General features: G+C 39.5%; 1 protein-coding gene and 1 long non-coding RNA gene across 11 annotated transcripts in view; one reads left to right on the top strand and one right to left on the bottom strand.

The window, feature by feature from the left end:
• LOC124052217 (calcium-activated potassium channel subunit alpha-1) overlaps positions 1 to 19,334 on the top strand; it is a 76,359-nt gene that overhangs the window by 45,812 nt on the left and 11,213 nt on the right. For 4 of the 9 annotated variants that reach the window (XM_046376198.1, XM_046376200.1, XM_046376199.1 and 1 more), the window contains exons 10-23: positions 1,322 to 1,432; positions 1,584 to 1,689; positions 1,815 to 1,897; positions 2,704 to 2,773; positions 2,992 to 3,147; positions 3,396 to 3,505; positions 3,942 to 4,010; positions 4,496 to 4,582; positions 5,066 to 5,142; positions 7,226 to 7,399; positions 9,996 to 10,028; positions 13,412 to 13,505; positions 18,551 to 18,674; positions 19,016 to 19,240. In XM_046376198.1, coding sequence (XP_046232154.1) covers positions 1,322 to 1,432; positions 1,584 to 1,689; positions 1,815 to 1,897; positions 2,704 to 2,773; positions 2,992 to 3,147; positions 3,396 to 3,505; positions 3,942 to 4,010; positions 4,496 to 4,582; positions 5,066 to 5,142; positions 7,226 to 7,399; positions 9,996 to 10,028; positions 13,412 to 13,505; positions 18,551 to 18,674; positions 19,016 to 19,240 — 1,519 coding nt within the window. The remainder of the gene's footprint in view (positions 1 to 1,321; positions 1,433 to 1,583; positions 1,690 to 1,814; positions 1,898 to 2,703; positions 2,774 to 2,991; positions 3,148 to 3,395; positions 3,506 to 3,941; positions 4,011 to 4,495; positions 4,583 to 5,065; positions 5,143 to 7,225; positions 7,400 to 9,995; positions 10,029 to 13,411; positions 13,506 to 18,550; positions 18,675 to 19,015; positions 19,241 to 19,334) is intronic. The other 5 variants (XM_046376206.1, XM_046376204.1, XM_046376205.1 and 2 more) reach the window with 3 other exon arrangements.
• The window catches only part of LOC124052224, a 151,593-nt gene continuing 151,365 nt past the window's right edge, over positions 19,107 to 19,334 (bottom strand). Inside the window, exon 5 of one of the 2 annotated variants that reach the window (XR_006841970.1) lies at positions 19,107 to 19,238. This is a non-coding gene — a long non-coding RNA (uncharacterized LOC124052224). The remainder of the gene's footprint in view (positions 19,239 to 19,334) is intronic. The other variant, XR_006841971.1, reaches the window with a different exon arrangement.

The raw sequence follows: 19,334 nt of genomic DNA, 5'->3' as shown, positions 1-19,334 counted from the left end.
GGGAAACATGCACATTTGCTTTCTTGCCAAATGTTAGATGACAAGATCAATAACACTTTCGTGTCTGAGGGTGGTTTCAATCATCTTCTCATCTAACTGTCCGCCAAAATAAAAGCAAAGAAATGTATTTCTCAAAATGTCAAACTATTCCTTTAACAAATGTACTCAAGTATCCTAAACTCTGCAGCTGTTTCTAAATATAGTGAGATTCTGCTCGATGCCTCGAAACAAATTATGGCTTCTTGTAGCATGCTTTTGGTACTTGTGGTCGTTCACTGAGTTTTGAAGAAGTCAGACTTGGTTTGGAAAAAAAAAAAGAATTCTTAAATCAAATCTGTGCTTCTTTTGTTTTGTAAGTTTTGTAGGGAAAGTCACAATTAGAGCTTTTTAAGTCATTTTTGTGTATCTTGTATAATTTGATATTCATTCTTTTGTCCCTTTTTTTGCATTACTGGAGAATTGAATATTTATCTTATTTATTTATCCGCCAGGCTTACTCAGCACAGTAACATCACAAACGGTTCACACAGTAGTTACATTTCGTCGGTTTTGAGAGAATTTATAAAATCTGTAGTTTTCACCCCAGTATGATTTTACTTCGTGCTTGTTACACTTACATATTACTGAAGTATATTTATTTCTAATGCCTACTTCAGCTACTGTCCCAGCCGAATAGACTCTCGTCATTTCTCTGTTTCCCTCTTTACTCTGCCTTCCTCCCTTTGTCTACTTGTTGTCATCAGTATCATTAATGTTATAGATGTAACATCCTCAACTGTTTTCCTTTCCAAATCAATGGAACACAGCATTTCCGATGCATTTATTGTACTTTAAAGCCACAAAGAATCACTGCGGTACAGTGAAACTAGACAAAATGTTTACCTGAGTAAAGATCTGAAATCATTTTTAAAATAATTTAAAACATATCTGCATAAACCTAAACTGGGCTCCTTACAAAAATGATCTGTGATATGCTGTGAGCTGATTTCATAATCTCCATCTAAGTAAACTCTGATCCTTTATAATCTGATACTGAAATCCACAGGGCTCTCCGACCTGCTCAGTCGGTCCTCCCTCATCACGAACAGGAACATCAGCCGTCCTTCCTGTAACATAGTTTTTATTATTTCCACGCAGATTTTGAATCAGTCACCCTAAATACAACAGCACTGATTACTTTTCATGTCACTTACATCTCTCTCATCTCAGAATTACCTTTTCATTTCAGCACAAAGATGAAGATGAAACAATGATTTGTGTGTGTGTGTTTTGTTATTGATTTCTATTCAGACTACATTATTATTCTGCACCTCGTTTTCAGGCACATCGTGGTCTGTGGTCATATAACACTTGAGAGTGTGTCCAACTTTCTAAAAGACTTCCTACACAAGGACAGGGATGATGTCAATGTAGAAATTGTTTTTCTCCATAAGTAAGTACAAAACTGTTTCCCTGAGAAAACAAACAAACAAATTTTCATTTCATTTTATTGCTCAAGAAAAGACAGACATTTCCTGAGGGGATTAGATTAGTGTTTCTTCTCAGATTTAAGAGTTTTTCTTTTTTTTTTCTCTCTCTCTCAGTATTTCCCCTAATCTTGAGCTGGAAGCCTTGTTCAAGCGGCACTTCACCCAGGTGGAGTTTTATCAAGGGTCTGTACTAAACCCGCATGACCTGGCCAGAGTGAAGGTGACTGACTGATAATAGTTCTTCTTCCTCTCTGGCTCAGAGGGAAACTGCTGTTGCAGTTGATGTCAGTAACTCACTGATGTCAGTAAATGTCATCTGTTTGCTGTATGTGATTTTGTTTCTAGATTGAATCAGCTGACGCCTGTTTGATCTTAGCCAACAAATACTGTGCTGATCCTGACGCTGAGGATGCATCCAACATCATGAGGTAAACCAAAGCTGCTTCTCCAAGATACAGGCCTTTCATTGTGTGGTAACAAGTTAAATGATAAAATAATTAATATGTAAGCTTCTGATGAATTTACATATTTTTGTAGTGAAGGAAAGTGATAAAATTATATTTAGATATGCAAACTGCACTTATTTTAACTGGTATCAGGGTTTGTGAAGTGCCTCATATGTGGGAGTCCAAACACTTTCTGACGTGGGAGCTGTCTGTTTAAGGGGAAGGAAATAGTTACTAAAAGAACAGCTTTTTATTTGTTTAAATTATATGGAATCCTTAAAAATGCTCAATTCTGTGGCATGAAAAGTGTAAATGAAGCAGCAGTTGGTGAACTCAACAGCATATCCTCGAGACAGGCATTTGGAAATCCAGACACAATATACTGCGATACATGAAGTGTAAGTGACCATCCTTCTAAGTGGTATCAAGTGCCAGCATTTGTAATCAGTTCCCAGTTTTTCTTGAGTTGACTTGAGTTGTGGCAGACTCTCAACATCAACAAGCTCCTGGTGTTCAATTTCAGTTTTTGGACAATTGTCAAGCTCTCAGGAGGAGAGGAAACATGAATCTGTTACAGGAAACTGTTTTGTCTTTTGCTTCAGATTTCATAAATGTAAACTTCCAGCAGCCCCAGTTTTAAATTGTGTTAATAGTATACAGTATAAAAATGATTTCTTAGGGCTGGAAGGATTTTACGAATGATATAAACGCTTGATATCATATAAATGCTTGAAAAAAGAAGTCTCTGACACAGGAAAACTCTGATTTTGTGTTTCTGTTTTCATCAGGGTAATTTCCATCAAGAACTACCATCCAAAGATCAGAATAATCACTCAAATGTTGCAGTACCACAATAAGGTTGGTATAATCAGTCACTTTTACTTGTGTCATTGACTAAAAATGAGTCATTATTTCTGATGTTTGTATTTTAGCATTTCCTTGTATTGGGTTGGTTTGGCCGGACAGAATTTTGCTTTGAAAGATTTTATTCTTTATTATTATTATTATTTTGTCTCTGCATGTTTAACTGCACTTTAACTTTCTGTAAAGCTACATTATTTTTTTTCTCCCTTTAGGCTCACCTTTTGAACATCCCGAGCTGGACCTGGAAGGAGGGAGATGACGCCATTTGTCTCGCAGAGCTGAAGCTTGGCTTCATCGCCCAGAGCTGCCTGGCTCAGGGCCTCTCCACCATGCTGGCCAATCTTTTCTCCATGAGGTCCTTCATCAAGGTAGCCACAGCTAAGATTCATCCATCTGCATGCACTGGATTAAATACAAAAGAAAAATTGGCCATAAACATAGTCTGAATAGATAATGATTATCCCAGATGAGGCCCACGTGGAGCATCTGGTGAGTGGGTGGGGATAAATTGGAAAAGAGAAAAAAATTAAATTAAAGTAGTGTTTAGTGTTTTTACTTTTTCACATTCACACTTTTGGTAACAAAACAAGCTTTCTGTGATAAATCTTTGTTGTAGATTGAGGAAGACACGTGGCAGAAATATTACCTGGAAGGAGTAGCCAATGAGATGTACACTGAGTACCTGTCGAGTGCATTTGTGGGCCTGTCCTTCCCTGTAATTTGCGAGTAAGTACATTGAAATATGGACTTTTTTTGAATTTTCAGTTGTCCTTTGTGACTTTGTCCATGGATTAAAGAAATTTACAGTTTGTGGTAATTAGCATTGGTTGATAATCATGACTTTGAGATGAAAATAAGGAACCATTGCCACTTTGTGGCCTCCCTACTCCCATTCTACTTTTGTTTCTTTTGAATTTTAATTTTTAAATATTATCATTACAATAAATTTTCAACTCTTGGAATTAGTTAGTTTAAGACTCAGAGAAACCAAGATGATTTTAAAAAAGACAAGGTTACATTACGCACAGAAAGAGGTGTTCAGGCTTTAAAAATAAAAATCAGGCAAAGTAAAAAAGTGCCCCTCAAGGCTAAGATGATTGTCAGGAAATTACAAATGTTTCACGCGTGTGACATCTCATTAAACTGTTATTCTCTTCTGCAGGCTCTGCTATGTGAAGCTAAAGCTACTGCTGATAGCTATAGAGTACAAGTCAAATCAAAGGGAAAGCAGGTAAGTGGATGTGCTGTTGAAGTCATTAAAATTCATGCATGCAAAAACTTAAATGCGCAGGTATGTTTGCTGTCAGTATTTGCTGATGAAGGCACTTTGAATCAGCTTCTCTGTTTGACTGCACACACAAATTGCCCTACAAAATGTGCTAAACTGGTGTCTAAATTGGTTTGTTCATAGACGTCACAGGCATCTCTGATAACATCCTGACAAATTAATGGGGTAGAGGTGTTGGTTTCTTTAAGCACAGCTGAATCTTTGTTTAAATGGTTTCTCCAATGCACTAATGCTCGTTTTGTACCATTTGAAGTGTCACTGCTATCAGCTTTCATCAACTTAATTTAATAAACAGAGGCTATCCTGCCAAATGAGTCACAAAAAACTAATCCTGCCAACATGTGCTACCGCCAGTGATTAGTGCAAAGCCCTGCAAATGCTGCTATAACTTTCCACTGTGACATTTTTTTGTCAATAAATCCTTGCAGCACTCTGATAAATCCTGGAAACCACGTGAAAATGCAGGAGGGCACTTTGGGCTTCTTCATTGCCAGTGATGCCAAAGAAGTAAAGAGGTAATGAATAGCACCTGAGGTTAAACGATGACTAGCAGTAAAGTCATGCCGTTCATGCCGCTTTATGGCTGTACATACAGTGTACTTCTGTCAGAATTTTGCCGTAACCAGTCATAGGGGTTAGCACAGCCGGATACCCACTGTCGGGTCTAATGATCAAACTTGTAAAAACATCATTTAACATTAATACTGTCCTTCTGAAGGAATGCTCGTGCGTTTTTTGACACATTTAAAAAGTACTTGTTAAACCAGGGATTAAATTTGTGTAAACAGCCTCATTCTTCATGATTAAATGCATCTCTGTGCATCTCATTTTAAAGTTTCATCTGTCGGTGTCAAAAACCTTTGCTAAAAACTGAAACTGGAGCTGCTCATCATAGACCTGCTGAAGACAAAATGTCTCTTTATTTCAGTATGTCGTAACCAACTGCTCAGCCATGTAGGTGAGGTGGCTTACGTGGGATTCTCGTTTTTCTCCCATAGGGCTCTGTTTTACTGTAAAGCCTGCCACGACGACATTACTGATCCCAAAAGGATAAAGAAATGTGGATGCAAGAAATGTAAGTGACTGGATATAAAAACATTGAAAAATTTTGTTTGACGTCATTAACACTTTTCACAGACCTAAAGTGAAACAGCACCGAGTTAACATCAGTCTAGTGGTGTGGTGGCGCATGTCCTACATAGACGTGTCCAAACCACTTAGATCCCGCATTGATTATTCATTTCTTGAAACCTTGTAACTTGTGCATGAAGTCATCGGATTTCTCTTGGCAGCCAAAACAAACAGGTGCACTCCAAGTTTCCCTGGTATAACTACATTTAGGCCTCTGTCTAACATAAATACCTGCCTGCATTAATGAGTCAGTTCAGCCAATTTACAAAACAGCTTTTCAGCGGTAGGACTTGGGTGAACTGTTTCATTAAGCATTTTTAATTTTTTGCTCAGGCAGACAGCACTTGTGTTCACATCAGAGAACAGAGGGAATTGCTTAGCATTGATAGCATATTCCCTTTCCCATATGATTCCCACTTGCTGTAGAGAAGTGAGAAATGAAGGTAATTAACTCCTCTCAAAGCACCTGTGAATACAGTCTAAATGTGCATTTTCGTCTGTTCGCCAGTGTGGATGTTTGCCATGTTTACTTTTGTAGAAATAGCTGCCTGGGCTGTGACAGGTGATTGATAACTTTGTGATGTTAACAGGTATTCAGAAAGACAGTTAACACCACAGGTACCAGTGTGTTCCTAGACTTTAAAAACATAATGCGTCACTTTGTTGCTCTTTCACTTGGACTTAAAACACTTTGTCTTGTCTTAACCAGTACAGCTAACGGCTAATCTTAACATTTGATGTATTCTCTTCTTGCTGCTTGGGAACTTGACACACTTTCCTTAAAAAAAATCACCTTATAGTGATATATTGTGAGTAATGTGGATTCATTTCCCCACTACTATTTTAAAAACAAAACAAAACAAAAAAAAACAAAAAAAAAACACAGCCTGCTACCCCTGATTATAGAAATCTGTTTGAATGTTACTGTAAATGTTGCATGTATGATGGTTGATGCTGCCTGGAAACCCCCCTCACCCTGTTGTCATGTGCACGCTGCTTTCAAAATGAGTGAGGAAAACATTCAACAAAAAATGAGAATAAACTTAAACTGAATTATTCTGTTATTGATATAAATAATAAATACAATAATAAATAATATAAAATTTGTAATAAGACCCAGAGGAAGGATAAACAGCTGAACAGGCAAAATTATTAACCACATTTCTTGTTTTATTTGTAAAATAGCAAAAAAAATAGTCTGTAATACTCAAGATTACCACCAGATGTCCCCACAGTCCTTCAAAAAAAAAAAATGCCTGCAAGAATAGCATATAGCGTAGGAAGCCACCAGGATGAAAAATGGGGAATATTTCATTTGAACTGTTTTGATTAAAGGAATAAATTATCTGACATATACCCCCCAGAACGATTCACTTCACATAATATTTTGAGAAAAATAGTGAATCTGTTGTACAGTATGTGTTGCTTGACAAGTAACTTGAAGTTGAAATCAGCCTAAGGCCAGAAAACTGTTTTATGTGAGACATCATCACATTTACTTTGACCTTTTGTTGAAGAATTTCTTCCCACCATGCCTTAGATTTTCAATTCTCAGCCGGAATTAGAAACCAACACAAATTTTAAAGCTGTAAAACTATAATGCATGCTCATATCATGTCCCGTCATATACATACAGTAAACTTGTAGGGGTCATTTTGAGGCGAACGGTGGAGTCAGGAAGTCAAGAGAGAATTAATGGAAATTATTATTTCGTCTGCTGCTTAAAAGTTCACGACCTTCCCCGTCCTCCCCGACTCATGTCACATTTTTACTCCAAAACCATATGACTTTAGGACCTTCTGATATTTCCCCCCACTCATCCCAGAAATAACTCAAACTGAATGTGCTGCATATGTGGAAAAAAAAAAATTTCCAAATCTGACATTTGCACGCTGTCGAGTTTATCTTGTGCATCCCAGCAGCAGCCTTCCTCTGTGCCCTGTCTTGCCTTTGTCCACTCTTCCTCCAGAACGACCCTCAACATTAACCTGCTCTTCCTCTCCTCTCGTCTGAACCCGTGACTGTAGCCAAGACGGCCGCCTACAAGAAAATGAGACTGGCATGTTGTTTTGATTGCGGCCGCTCAGAGCGGGGCTGCTCTTGCATGCCAGTTAATGTGCGTTGTAACATGGACTCCCCTCAACGCGACATCCCACTCTCTGCTGTCTCTGTTAATGATTGCTCAGCCACTTTACGTGCCTGTAAGTTGTCGCCATGACATGTGCTCTTCAGTGTTCGTAACAGGCACTGTGTTAACCGTGCAGTGTGTCTTTAGCGTGTGTGCTGTCTAGCTCTAGCAGCTGTGTCGTCGCTGTCATGGATATGGATGTTGCTTTGTCTGTATTTCTACTTTTGGAGTTGATTTTCTCATTGTTGTGAAGCATGCCAGTATACTGTTTTGCTGGTGTTTTGTCAGAGAATGTGCATTCAAATTGATCTGTAGCTTAAATTAGAACGGTCACTAAAGATAATTTACTTATTTATTTATTTATTTTATTTTTTTTGCAGAGTGTGAAAACTAATTCTCCCCTGAAAAAAAAATAATAGCGTGCTTCCCCCCTCCAGCGACCTCGCCAACATTTCTAAGAAATTGAAGCAGAGGCCATGAAAAATGTACAGCTGTGCATCCAAGCCACAGATTTCTCGATGCACACTCAAACATGGGAATCCTGGTGGAGAATTTGCATGCATTTCTTCCAATTATTTGTTTTCATAGCAGTGTACAAGCGCCATCATGATGTCACTGGAGAGGGTAACTTCATTTCAAGAATAACCCAAATAGCATTCACTTAATCTGGATCTTTCCCTGCTGTACCCTCCAGAAATGGGTGAACGGGATAGGGTTTGAGATATATATGCGTAAACGCCACTGACAATTAATTAAAAAAGGGCCGTTTTGAAGGTACCTGAGGGGATTTTCTGGGGGTAGTAGTACATATTGAGGTTAATGTAGTGGTTTTATTAAATTAAGATCTAAAGGCTTGAACCACCACTGAGGGTAAAATCTCCAAAACATATTTGGTACATAAACCAGTGCGCCATTCATTGCCAACAGGGAAGCCCAGGGTTTCTAGCTTCACGTTTTTAGTCTCATGGTATTGATTGAATTGTAGTAAGTGGATTGGATTAGATTGCAACAGGAATAATAATAATAATAAAAAAAAAACAATAGAATAGTGCTGCATAGTGCAATAGTGTTTATTGAATAATTGAGCTGCATATGAATTTTTATATTCAAGAATGATTCCCTTTTTACGCTGAGGGGATGTTAAATTGAGGTGATGTATCGCAGACGGCATGAAGAATGTGTCTTGGGCTTGCAGAGCGCTGATACAATTTGCTGGAAAACACTGTTGACTGTCACACAGTTTTAGTGAATGTTTCTTGATCAAAGACCGCTCTGTGTACAGTTGAACATCTCTGGGCATTTCCACCCCTCAACATGTCTTCCAGGTTTGTGTGCTGTGAGCGTTGCCTGGCTAGCTAAACTCAAGCAGAGCTCCGGAGCTGCTGTCGACACGGTGCGGGAGATGCGCCGAGCGAGGCCTTATACGGCCTGACATGGAAATTATGTTTGCATTTTCATTTTTGGAGTGCTACCGGTTGTCATGAAACTCAGCCTGACAGTTCCTAACCACCAGGCAGCCGAGTGCCCCCGCCCCTCTCCTCCTCTCTCGTTGTGGGACAGATGCTAGCCTGTTAGTCCTGTGACTCTGCTCGCGCCCTTCGATTGCAGGCGACAGATGCCAGGACCAGCAAGGTCCCTGTTTGAACATTGCTGTCACTGTCCTGCCTTAAGCTCAATGCATGACCTTTATTATAAGCAAGGGGTTGAAATAAGGTACTAATGAGCATGTGTGGGACTCACGGCTCCAAAAAGTGACTCGCAGAAAGTTTCATGTATCCGTGCAGGTAGTATCAGGCAGTGCAGAGGAATGGGAAACAGCTTATGGGAAAAGAGGAGGAAAAATTAAACGCAACACTACTGATTTAAGAACAGTTCTCATATTGTAAGTCTTGGTACGTTCACACCTCCTGACTGTTAATTCAGGTCTACATAATAATGAATAGGTGATTTCCATCTCAAAGGACATCTAGACAAAAAACAGGCTAAATTTGGTATACATTTTTCACTTCAGGATTAAACAGCAGTTTTCATTGTGTGCATGTAGAAAGGACCTGAATTACCCTGACATGATTTTTTTTTTTAATGCTGCTAATACAACAGTACATACTCATAATCCTGATAGACCTAAAATGATTAGCCGACTACATGACAGAACTATTTTGATAAACCATTTACTTTTTCAAACAAAAATACTGTTTATGTTTGTCTTTGTCTTATGTAAAATTAAATTGATCATTTTGGGGATTTGAATTGATGATTTACCATTTAGTTGTGAAATGAATCAGCAGATTAACCAGTCATGCAGACCAAAGCCTCTCTAACCAGATTTAGCCAAGGTTTACCTCTGAATGTCTTTTGATTTGCAAATCACCAAGTCAAAGCTTACTGTAACACGTCAAAGAAGAAGAGTGTTCATATTCAGCAGGTGACTCCCTCCAAACACTGATTATGATCCACTGTTAAAGCTTACTCACCACGTGGCTGAAAATCATGTTTGCAACTGACCCTTTGTTTTATTTCTCATTGCTTTGTCCATGTTGTCTTCAGGCACGGCTCTTTCACTAAAGTGCCTTAAAGAGAAATCTCTCAGCCTTCATTTACCAGTTGTCATTTATAATTTGCTTTCATTACAACCTGTAACCTCTCATCTGTCTCTGTACTTTCCTCAGCTAAAAATAGCTATAATGGATATATCAAATCAAGTAAGTTTTGATTTCCATCCTCCCCCCTCTCTCCCTTGTGATTTTTTTTCTAACCCTTCCACATTGTGTCAGCTATTACCACTTGAACTGTCTCTAACCTGCTGCATGTCACTGTTTGCTACTCATTGTTAAGTCCAGTCGATCATCATGCATCATTATATTTTGTAGGCAAAATATTTGGAAAATTCTTTCTGAGTGGTCAGACTTGGGAATCAGGTACAGCTCAGCAGTAGATGGTGCTACAGTTTCACTGTGCAAGGGGAGGAATTAATCTGGTGCACAGATGAAAATACAACATTTGAAGTAAATTTATGCAAAAATTCAGACAGGAGGCATTAAAAAAAGAGTCAAATATTTTCTCAGTACTCGTGTGTGTGTGTGTGTGTGTGTGTGTGTGAACCATGTGGGCTGTCCACTTTAACAGGATCTGTGATAGGCAGCAAATCTGCCACAACATGTTGTTCTGGAGAAGTGCTGTGCATGTTTGACACAGGGCAGATGAATAGTGGAGGTTTGGAGCAGAGAGGATAATCTGCTAGACAGCTGACTGTTGAAATAATCATCTCTATTCTCTACTTTTAGCTCCTGGCCATGTATGGAGTAAGGGGAACACTTTTTCTCTGCTTCCTTTTGTCTATTTTATTATGTTATCTTAACCAGCTTTACCTCTAGTGGAGCTGTAAGCTTTCATATTTCGAACGGTAATGCGGATACTGACTCACTCCTCCCTCATCAGGCATAAACCGAGTACAGCAGCTAGTTGTGGTTAATTCACATTGTCGCCTCCTTGTTCTTATGGCATAACAATCGCCGGAACACCTGAAAGCATATTTATTAATTCATGTTTATTATAAATATCTGAGTGAATGTCAGGTCCAACTTTTCATTGGTGGCTACACCTAGCAGTTAAGTGGTATTTAATAAAAATGAGGTTTTTTAATTATTCAGCTATTAGCATTCTTGTGCCAGAAAGGATTACCTCCAAAAACCAATGATTGTGCTTTAATTATGATAAAAGTCACAAGATGTTTTATTAACATACACACTGCAGGTCTTATTGAAGTCAGTTCAGTTCAAATCTCATCTTGTAGTTAATGTTGAAAGCTTAAAGGGTCACTTCACCCAACTCACAAAGCAAGCATGTTATATCTTACCCCTGGTAGTATCTAAACAAGCTAATTGTCTCAGGTTTATACACCCATGCTTTGAAATGTCGGTATGTGAGATTTTCCACCTCCACCCAGCACACTGAACTCTTGTTTGTGGTGCTCACAGCATCAAGAAAATCTGATATAATACAAAAAATCAAAAGCATGTCTTTCAAACACAGTATCCTATTTAGTCTGGATAATCTACAGAATATACTGTGAACAGATTTCCTTGACTGTTTCTCCAGCAGAAAGTAGTTTCAGTGAGAACTGATGACCTGAGGATTACTGAGACAAATCACAAGATCAAGACGCAGTTCAAAGCTAATTTTTATTGCACTGAGTAGATAGAAAGCTCACACCACTACCTCAAAACTTCTGTTCATAAAATCACAGCTAACAAGCTGACTAGATACTTCTTGTGATTTAGGTGAAGTGGCCCTTTAAAAAGCAAAGAAAAAAAAAAGAAAAAGCAAAAAATCCAGTTGTATTAAACAGATCCTAATTTTGACTCCTCTTCATTTACCAGTAAATGATGGCCCTCTAATCCAGTCGTCGATTTACCAATACAAATCAGTTAACCTGAACCACACTTCAGCCAGCGAGGTCTGTAGGAGGCCCCGTACAGGAGTGGCTGCTCTGTCGGTCCCACTAGTAAACAACCGCAAAGGAAGCCTACTGTCCCCTGCTGAGCCCTCTGCTCTGAGACTGAGCTTCATGGGCTCCGGGGACCTGGGCCAGGTGGGGCAGCAACCAGGGGTGGCAGAAGAGACCAGACAACTCCAGCGGGCACGTAGCCTTCCGGTGAAATACAGATACCACCCCAGTCACTCCAATAATGCCACACTCAGTCACAGGCATCGTAAGGGCCCCCACCCGCTCCCACCCCCCCTGCGCTTGGCGTGTTTGGCAAGTCTGAACTCAACAACAGCACAACCAAAGCATGTGCTTGCCAGGCTGGAGTGGTTGCATGTGCAGCATTCCTTACTAATGACCCAGTGTGTGCAGCTGTCAGCTGTGAAACATTAAATATTGAACAGGCCAAGCAAGATGTGAAGGGCCAGTATGTTGGAGAATCCCGCTCCACTGAAGCCCCCCGTACTCCAGCATTTTCCATTATGGTGTCACTCTTGGACACGCTAGTCATGCTTGAAATCCTGCGTACATCTGCAGAGGAGCATGATTTTTGAGTCTTCATTAATTTTGGTAGTAACTCCACTTCTACTTTCTTAGCTAAGGGGGGAAAAAAACCTTAATGACAGCTAGAACCACCTTTAAAAGAGTATTTTCCACGACCCGTAACAAGCTATTCTGACTATAAACAAAGAGTGTTAAAATGCAATTAGCGAAAAACACATTTCTTGCTGCTTGTGTTTATTTTACCAGCAACTGCCAGAGAGCAGAGTCGTTTCCTTCAACTGTGATATTAGCTCGTGAAAATATTTTCCTGATTACTTTACTCGAGGGTAAAACTTGTAATTCGCCTCTCTATGAAGAGCTCTATGCAGATTCGTGTGGTGATAAAGACAATGTCCAAGGGGCATCTCAGCTGTACATAAATCACTCTGGCACAAGGACCAAGCTAATTATGTGAGCCAATGGCATCACTCCCGAGATGAGGAAAGACCAGCAATCCAGACTGGATTCAGTATTGGCATAAAAGCAACCTTATTTATAATGTGGGATGTTTGATGTTTGTAGGTTATTGCCTCAATTAAGTTAGAACGTGAGTAATTAGCATGGCCAAAAAAAAAAGAGTCTCAGTCTGAGGAAATGTGTACTAACAAGGGATTCAAATATGAAAGTATTTGATGTAGTTGTGGTACTGTGTTATCTGAATTATACACTTGATGACATTTGGATCACATCAGTTCTCTGGATTAGAGTGCAGCGATTATAAACTCACAGATTAGACATTAGCAGTTGGCATGATGGTTGATGATGGCACTATTGCATGTTTGCATCTTCATACACAATCATGCAAATGCTGTGCTAATGTATCCTGTTGTCATCGTGCAAACACTGGACTGTTTTCTGTTGCACACTAGCTCAAGTTTCCTGTCCCCTTCATCTTGTTTCACTCAACCTCTCTTTCCACTCCGTGTCTGTAACTGTATTATCTCTTTATGCACTGACCTTGAATTGTGCTGTGTTTTTCTTCTGCTGTCACTGATGTTTGGATTTTTGCGTGTATTGTGATAGTTCACTCCCTCATACCGTTGCCTTTTGTTGCAGTTGAAGAGGACCAACAATCAGCGTTATCGCCTAAAAAAAAGCAACGTAACGGAGGAATGAGAAATTCTCCAAACTCTTCACCAAAGATAATGAGGTAGGACAACAATGATGGGGTGTCTGCTTCGTTTTATTGTTTGTTGAGTAAATACATATTCATTTTTCTAATCCTCAAAATTTGTTTGCCACTGAGCGATAAGAAGTTTATTATTAAGCTGTAAAATGTGCCCCACAGTATGTTCTTGCATAACCAGTAAGTTAAACCTGCATCAAATCATTTTTTGGTCACGTGAGGGCAGCAACAAGCTGTAAACACAACATTGATATTATTGAATGTGTTAACAAACAGTTGCTCATGCATACATATCATTAGCATACATTATGAGTGATGTTTCTGTTACCCAGCAAATGTAAATCCAATATCTTTGGTCTCCACCACTTCCTGAGGGAAATATCTCACTCTAAACTGCGAAATGCCATCCATCATGTTCACTAACTACTCATTTCGTCTTTCTGCCGTTTGGTGGTGAGCAGGCAATATACAGTTGATCTATCAGCTGCTGTGAGAGTGAACCAAAACTGTTAAGTTGCTGATCCTGAAACTGAAACAATCAGTTTAAAGAGACCAAAATGCTGCATAGGGCAGCGGGGAGATGCAGTTAGGCAATAATTCCTGTTGGTTCATCACTATGAGTACACACTTTCACATTACACATAGCCGTTCAATCTATTGTTAATACGTAAATATTGATAAGTGCAATTTTAAAAGTAAAAAATGGTTATGTGTTTAAAATGCTTCTATGTTTAAATTAAAAGAAAATACCTGTCAACAGATACAAATATGACATCAACACCAAAAATTCAGTGCTGGTCGGGCTCAAGAATCTGTATTATGGAAAGCGTCTTGTTTGATGTTTGTGTGCTTTTGTTTTCGTGGCAAAACATATCAGAGTCGCAGAAGGTTTCGAGTGACAACCACAGTCTACAGCTCTAAAGCAGGCCTGGCACTAATGACAGCACCAGCTAGTCAGAGAGACTCTAAAGGATAGATCGCCCAAGGCTATTCATCTATTGTCGGATCCCTCTGAGCGCTTTTCAGCACGTAAGGCCACAGATGATATGTATCATCACAATGAAAGGCGAATTTAAATGCTACCTTGCTTTTATCTTGTCCCGTAAAATTAAATCGATGCTTATTGATTTTGACTGAAGATAACACTGTTATTCAACAAGAGGCCATTACGGGGATGATAATAGTAATAGTCATTGTCATTAAGTGCCATGTTATAAGGAAGCAGGGCAATAGGGATGTCCTGCACCCTGATGTATGCAAAGTAGAATTGCACAGATGAAATTGAATTAAAGCTGACAGATGACTTTAGGTTCCCATTGCTAATGGCCGCTATTCATTTGACATTTAGAATTAAATCCACAAATGTCTGTACTGTTTGGTACTATGACATATCAGATCAGCAGTAGTAGAATGGTTACAAAATGAATTGGTATTATATCTAAAAGGGGTGCTTTTCACATAATTTAGCATTTTCCCCTTGATCTATGGCCTCTGTTTTTTTAAGGTGGGCGTTTGCTCTTGTTTGATTGTTTGATTTGGTTCAAAGTAGTGTCAAAGTTGAATTGCTCCAGGTGATTTCCAGACTCTTGGGTAACAAAACCAGGCTTTTCTAATGCTATAGCCACCAGCTAAATATCAGCCCACCAAACCAATCCATCTACTTGTCATGCTAATACACACTGCATTACAGGTGGATGTGTTATTTCATCCAGCGTGTAGGCAGCAGACACACTGGAGAGGGATTCGCTGTGGTAGCCTAAGGGATACTTCATTGCAACAAGCGGAGAAAAAAACATCTTGGTGTATACTATATCAAAAGTGTTTTTACAGGACCTGCGGCCTCAAGGCCTTTGTAAATAAGTAATGATCAACAGATTGGCTGTGGGTTTTGAAGAGCAAGCCTTTGTCAGTTTGCATGATGGGGAGGATTTTCAAAGACTCTGCCTGTCCTCACTGCCGGTGCACTGTTACAGTCAGCCAGTGCAGTGATGCTGAAATAGAAAATTTACATAATATGCATGTTTAGCTTCTACTTTATGTCTCTCTCAGCCGTCAGTATGCTCCTCTAGAAGACACCTGGCTTTATGTTTCGCAGTCGTGACGTGTGAAGTCTTGTCAAACATGTCATCTTACTACTAAAGTAGTGAATTATGCTGCTGATCATTCTGGATTTTTTAGAAGTACGCTTACAGAAATGACACTCACAGTCGCCTCTGCTCGGCGTAATGAAACGAACCGCACAAAAAGAGGAAGGCAATCAGCTGTGCAGAAGCAAAGCTGTCTCCTGTTTCCAGATGTATCAGCAAACTAACACGTCCTGTCTGGAACTCGGCAATGACGACCTCGCTGAAATTAACACCATTTCCACAGGCTCCTTGATGGGTCATAAGACACATCTAATTGTGGGATGTCACAACGCGTTCGGTCACATCAGTCAGCGCCATGACATACACGTCATGTCTGCTACAGCACTGTTGAGGCAACTGGCAGTGCAGGACAGTGACAGGCCGTCATGGCTGACAGTGAGCGATAGCTATCCTGGCAGAGCTCTGCCTCACCAGTCATCTCCACAAGGACAAACTGAAATGACAGGAGCTCCACTGAGGGAGCGGTGAAACATTCGACTTCTGATGAAATATTTAGCCGAGGTGTAAAACCACTAAATGCTCTCACTCTTATCAGAACTTGAATTTAAGACTCAGGCACAAGCTGATGATGTAGAGCACAAGAGGAGTTATGGAAGACGACTGTCATGGACAAATCGTGCTGAATTTATCTATTTGTTGATTTACATGTGATTTATTAACAGCATAATTTATCAAGCAAAAATGACAAACATTTTCTGGTTCCAGATTCTGAAATATGATATTTTGTATGGGTTTTGGTCTGACAAAACAAAAGACAAAAAAATAACAACAAATAAATCAAAGACTACAAATAAGATTTCAGAGTCTTTCCAGCAGTATTTCAGATTTTGTACTTTTCAAACGATATTTTACGTACTTTCACCAACAGAATTTAATGTACGCACACACTGTGTCCTCTCAAATTAGAACAGCGGAGACAGATGAGATTCAGGGAGGTAGGGAAGTGGCAGAAATGACATTTCCTTCTCCAGCTACTTCCTTCCTTGAAAGGACAACCAGGTCTAGCCTACGGGTGTATAAGCCCAAGGCAGGCTTTTTTGGCTTTAGTCTCCTGGAGCCTGAGGGATGGTAGTTTCAGCTGACACTTTGATGCATACTTAACATCTTACTTAGAGTAGCATTCTTCTAAAGTATTCACGTGGATTAAACACATGCTCTTCTTACGGGGGAGACAATTTGAAGTATTTATGAGGTTTTGGACAGAGACTGAAGCCTTCTGCCTGAATTTCAGAAGATAACATCTTCAGCTCTGATCTGATCTGACAAAGTCCATTTAGGACAAATTGGAATTATGCTGGACAGCACATGGCCTTCATAGATAACATTGTTGGTGGTGTTCAAGCACATCAGCTTTTCTTCACGCAGTTTCTTTGTTCTTCTTTTATCTGAGTTGGTTTCCTTCAGCAGTCCGTCATGTTGTCTCAGTTTGATGTTATTTGGTTGGTTGCTGATGATTTCAAGGGGCTTGAAATAGTAATTATAAATGTTATGTTAAGTTTTAAAGGGTTTTTATGTGAATCAGCATCGCACTGAATATCACAGTCCTAATTGCCCATAACTGTAAATGTATTGTGTGTGTGTGTGTTAACTCTGTGATAGACTGTTTAGCATATATTCTGTCTCTCTCATAAAGCATGCTGGGACAGGCTGCAGCCCCTGAACAGTGATAGATAGATTAGAAAATTAATTAATAGGAAATGCCTTAAATTGGTTACAAAAGAACTGCAGGAACTGTACTTTATGACAGCAGGGAACTACATTTTTGAGCCAAAAGCTGGGTAAATGTAAATGCCTCAAATAAAACCGTTGACTTATATGTGGAGATAATAGCTAAAAAGTTCAAGCTTAAAAGAAAATTGTCACCTTTTGAAAAATACTGGAGTTATTTTAGATAATAGAACATGCATTATATTTTTTTTAAATTCTGTTTGATGTATTTGGTACTATTGTGTGTGTGTATGTATATATACATACACACACATGCACATATGTTGTATGAATTACTGTATATTTATATTTGAATATATCTCTTGGAACACTGTCAAGAGATCATATCTTTCTGACCAGAACCAGAGTGTTGCACTTTGTGTGTTGCATTAGTGGTCAGTGTTGTGGAGGATGAAGCTCACCACTGCGCTCAGTGAAATTAGTTTACGTGGATGTGATGCTCTGTTTAAACATTAATACCCTTCACTTTGAAAAGCAAATATGATTGGGCAAATTGTTGAAATATTTAAAGTCTGGTCTGTTAAAGCTTTTACTGCGCAGCACACTACGTCAAAAGCTGTATGCAGTAAGGGGGCGTAATTGCATCTCCGTGCTCGTGCCAGTCAACGCAGTGTGTTGCTGCCATCTCCTTCCGCCTGGCTGCCGCTGGTGATGTCACTCTGCTTGATGACATGGCAGTTTTGTTGGCATTTCTGCAGATGGCCTCAGACAGGGATGAGCAAAAAGAATAAGAAAGAAAAAGCTACTCCTTTTTTTCATAGTAAACTGATTTGTTTGCAGAGCACTAAATATCCTGTCTTGGTGGTCTTTTGATTAATGTTTTTGACAGTTGAAACAGTTGAATTTGTCAAAACTTTATTTAGTCGTCATCATTTCTTTATCTCAGTTTATTGCGCTGTGTATCAGTTTTGCAATTTTGTTATCACAACTTATAATTACATAAAACAAATTTCCTTTTAAGTTTTATTTTATTTTTTAAGACAGGCAACAGCACAAAAAAGTGGCTGTAAACAGATAGAAAGAAACATACAATATTTAACTATGTAACATCAGGTTAAGGTCTCCAGGCTTTTCAAAATGTATTTAAAAGCATATCAATCAGTCAAATGCCAAGAAGTAGTTTGTTTAATCCACGCTTCCAGTGTGTCGGTGATGTTCTTTCATTCCCTCCCTCCCATCTTCTTGTTTGATTAGACACGATCCGCTCCTCATCCCGGGGAACGAGCAGATTGAGAGCATGGACGAGAACGTGAAGAGATACGACTCCACGGGGATGTTTCACTGGTGCCCGCCCAGAGACATCGAGAAGGTCATCCTGGTGGGTTCTGCTTCTTTACTCGGCTCACATCATTTGTCCCTGACACACTTCTCCCCGGTGACAGATGTGTCATGTCACATAGCACCATCAGAGGTTGACAGGGCACTTAAACACTCAGTAATGAGGTGTTAGACATGTCATTTGCTATATGGGGCCCCTGTACATAAAACATTTCTTGTGCTCACACATACACCATTTTCCAAATTACTTTCATAGTCTGTTGCAGTCATGAACTGTGCAATATGTTTTACTGGGTGAGTAGGCAATGAAAGATGGGAAAGCACAAACATTTGCTAGAAAAGGCAGGCTATGTCATGAATATATCCTTCTTTCCCTCTCAGACCCGGAGCGAGGCAGCCATGACTGTTCTGAGCGGTCATGTTGTTGTGTGCATATTTGGAGACGTGAAATCGGCACTGATTGGTCTCAGAAACTTTGTCATGCCTCTGAGAGCGAGCAACTTTCACTACCATGAGCTGAAGCACATTGTGTTCGTCGGCTCCCTCGAGTATCTGAAGCGGGAGTGGGAGACTCTTCACAATTTTCCAAAGGTCTCCATTTTACCTGTGAGTACAAAGAAATAACTTATAAATATAAATAACTGCAAGGAAAGGACAATTAACATTTTCATGGTTATGTTTAAGCTACTCAAAGCAGGTA

This window comes from Scatophagus argus, chromosome 21 (assembly GCF_020382885.2).
Source record: "Scatophagus argus isolate fScaArg1 chromosome 21, fScaArg1.pri, whole genome shotgun sequence".
Lineage (NCBI taxonomy): Eukaryota > Metazoa > Chordata > Actinopteri > Scatophagidae > Scatophagus > Scatophagus argus.
The sequence above is the reverse complement of the archived record's forward strand: the minus strand, read 5'-3'. Positions and strand labels throughout refer to the sequence as shown.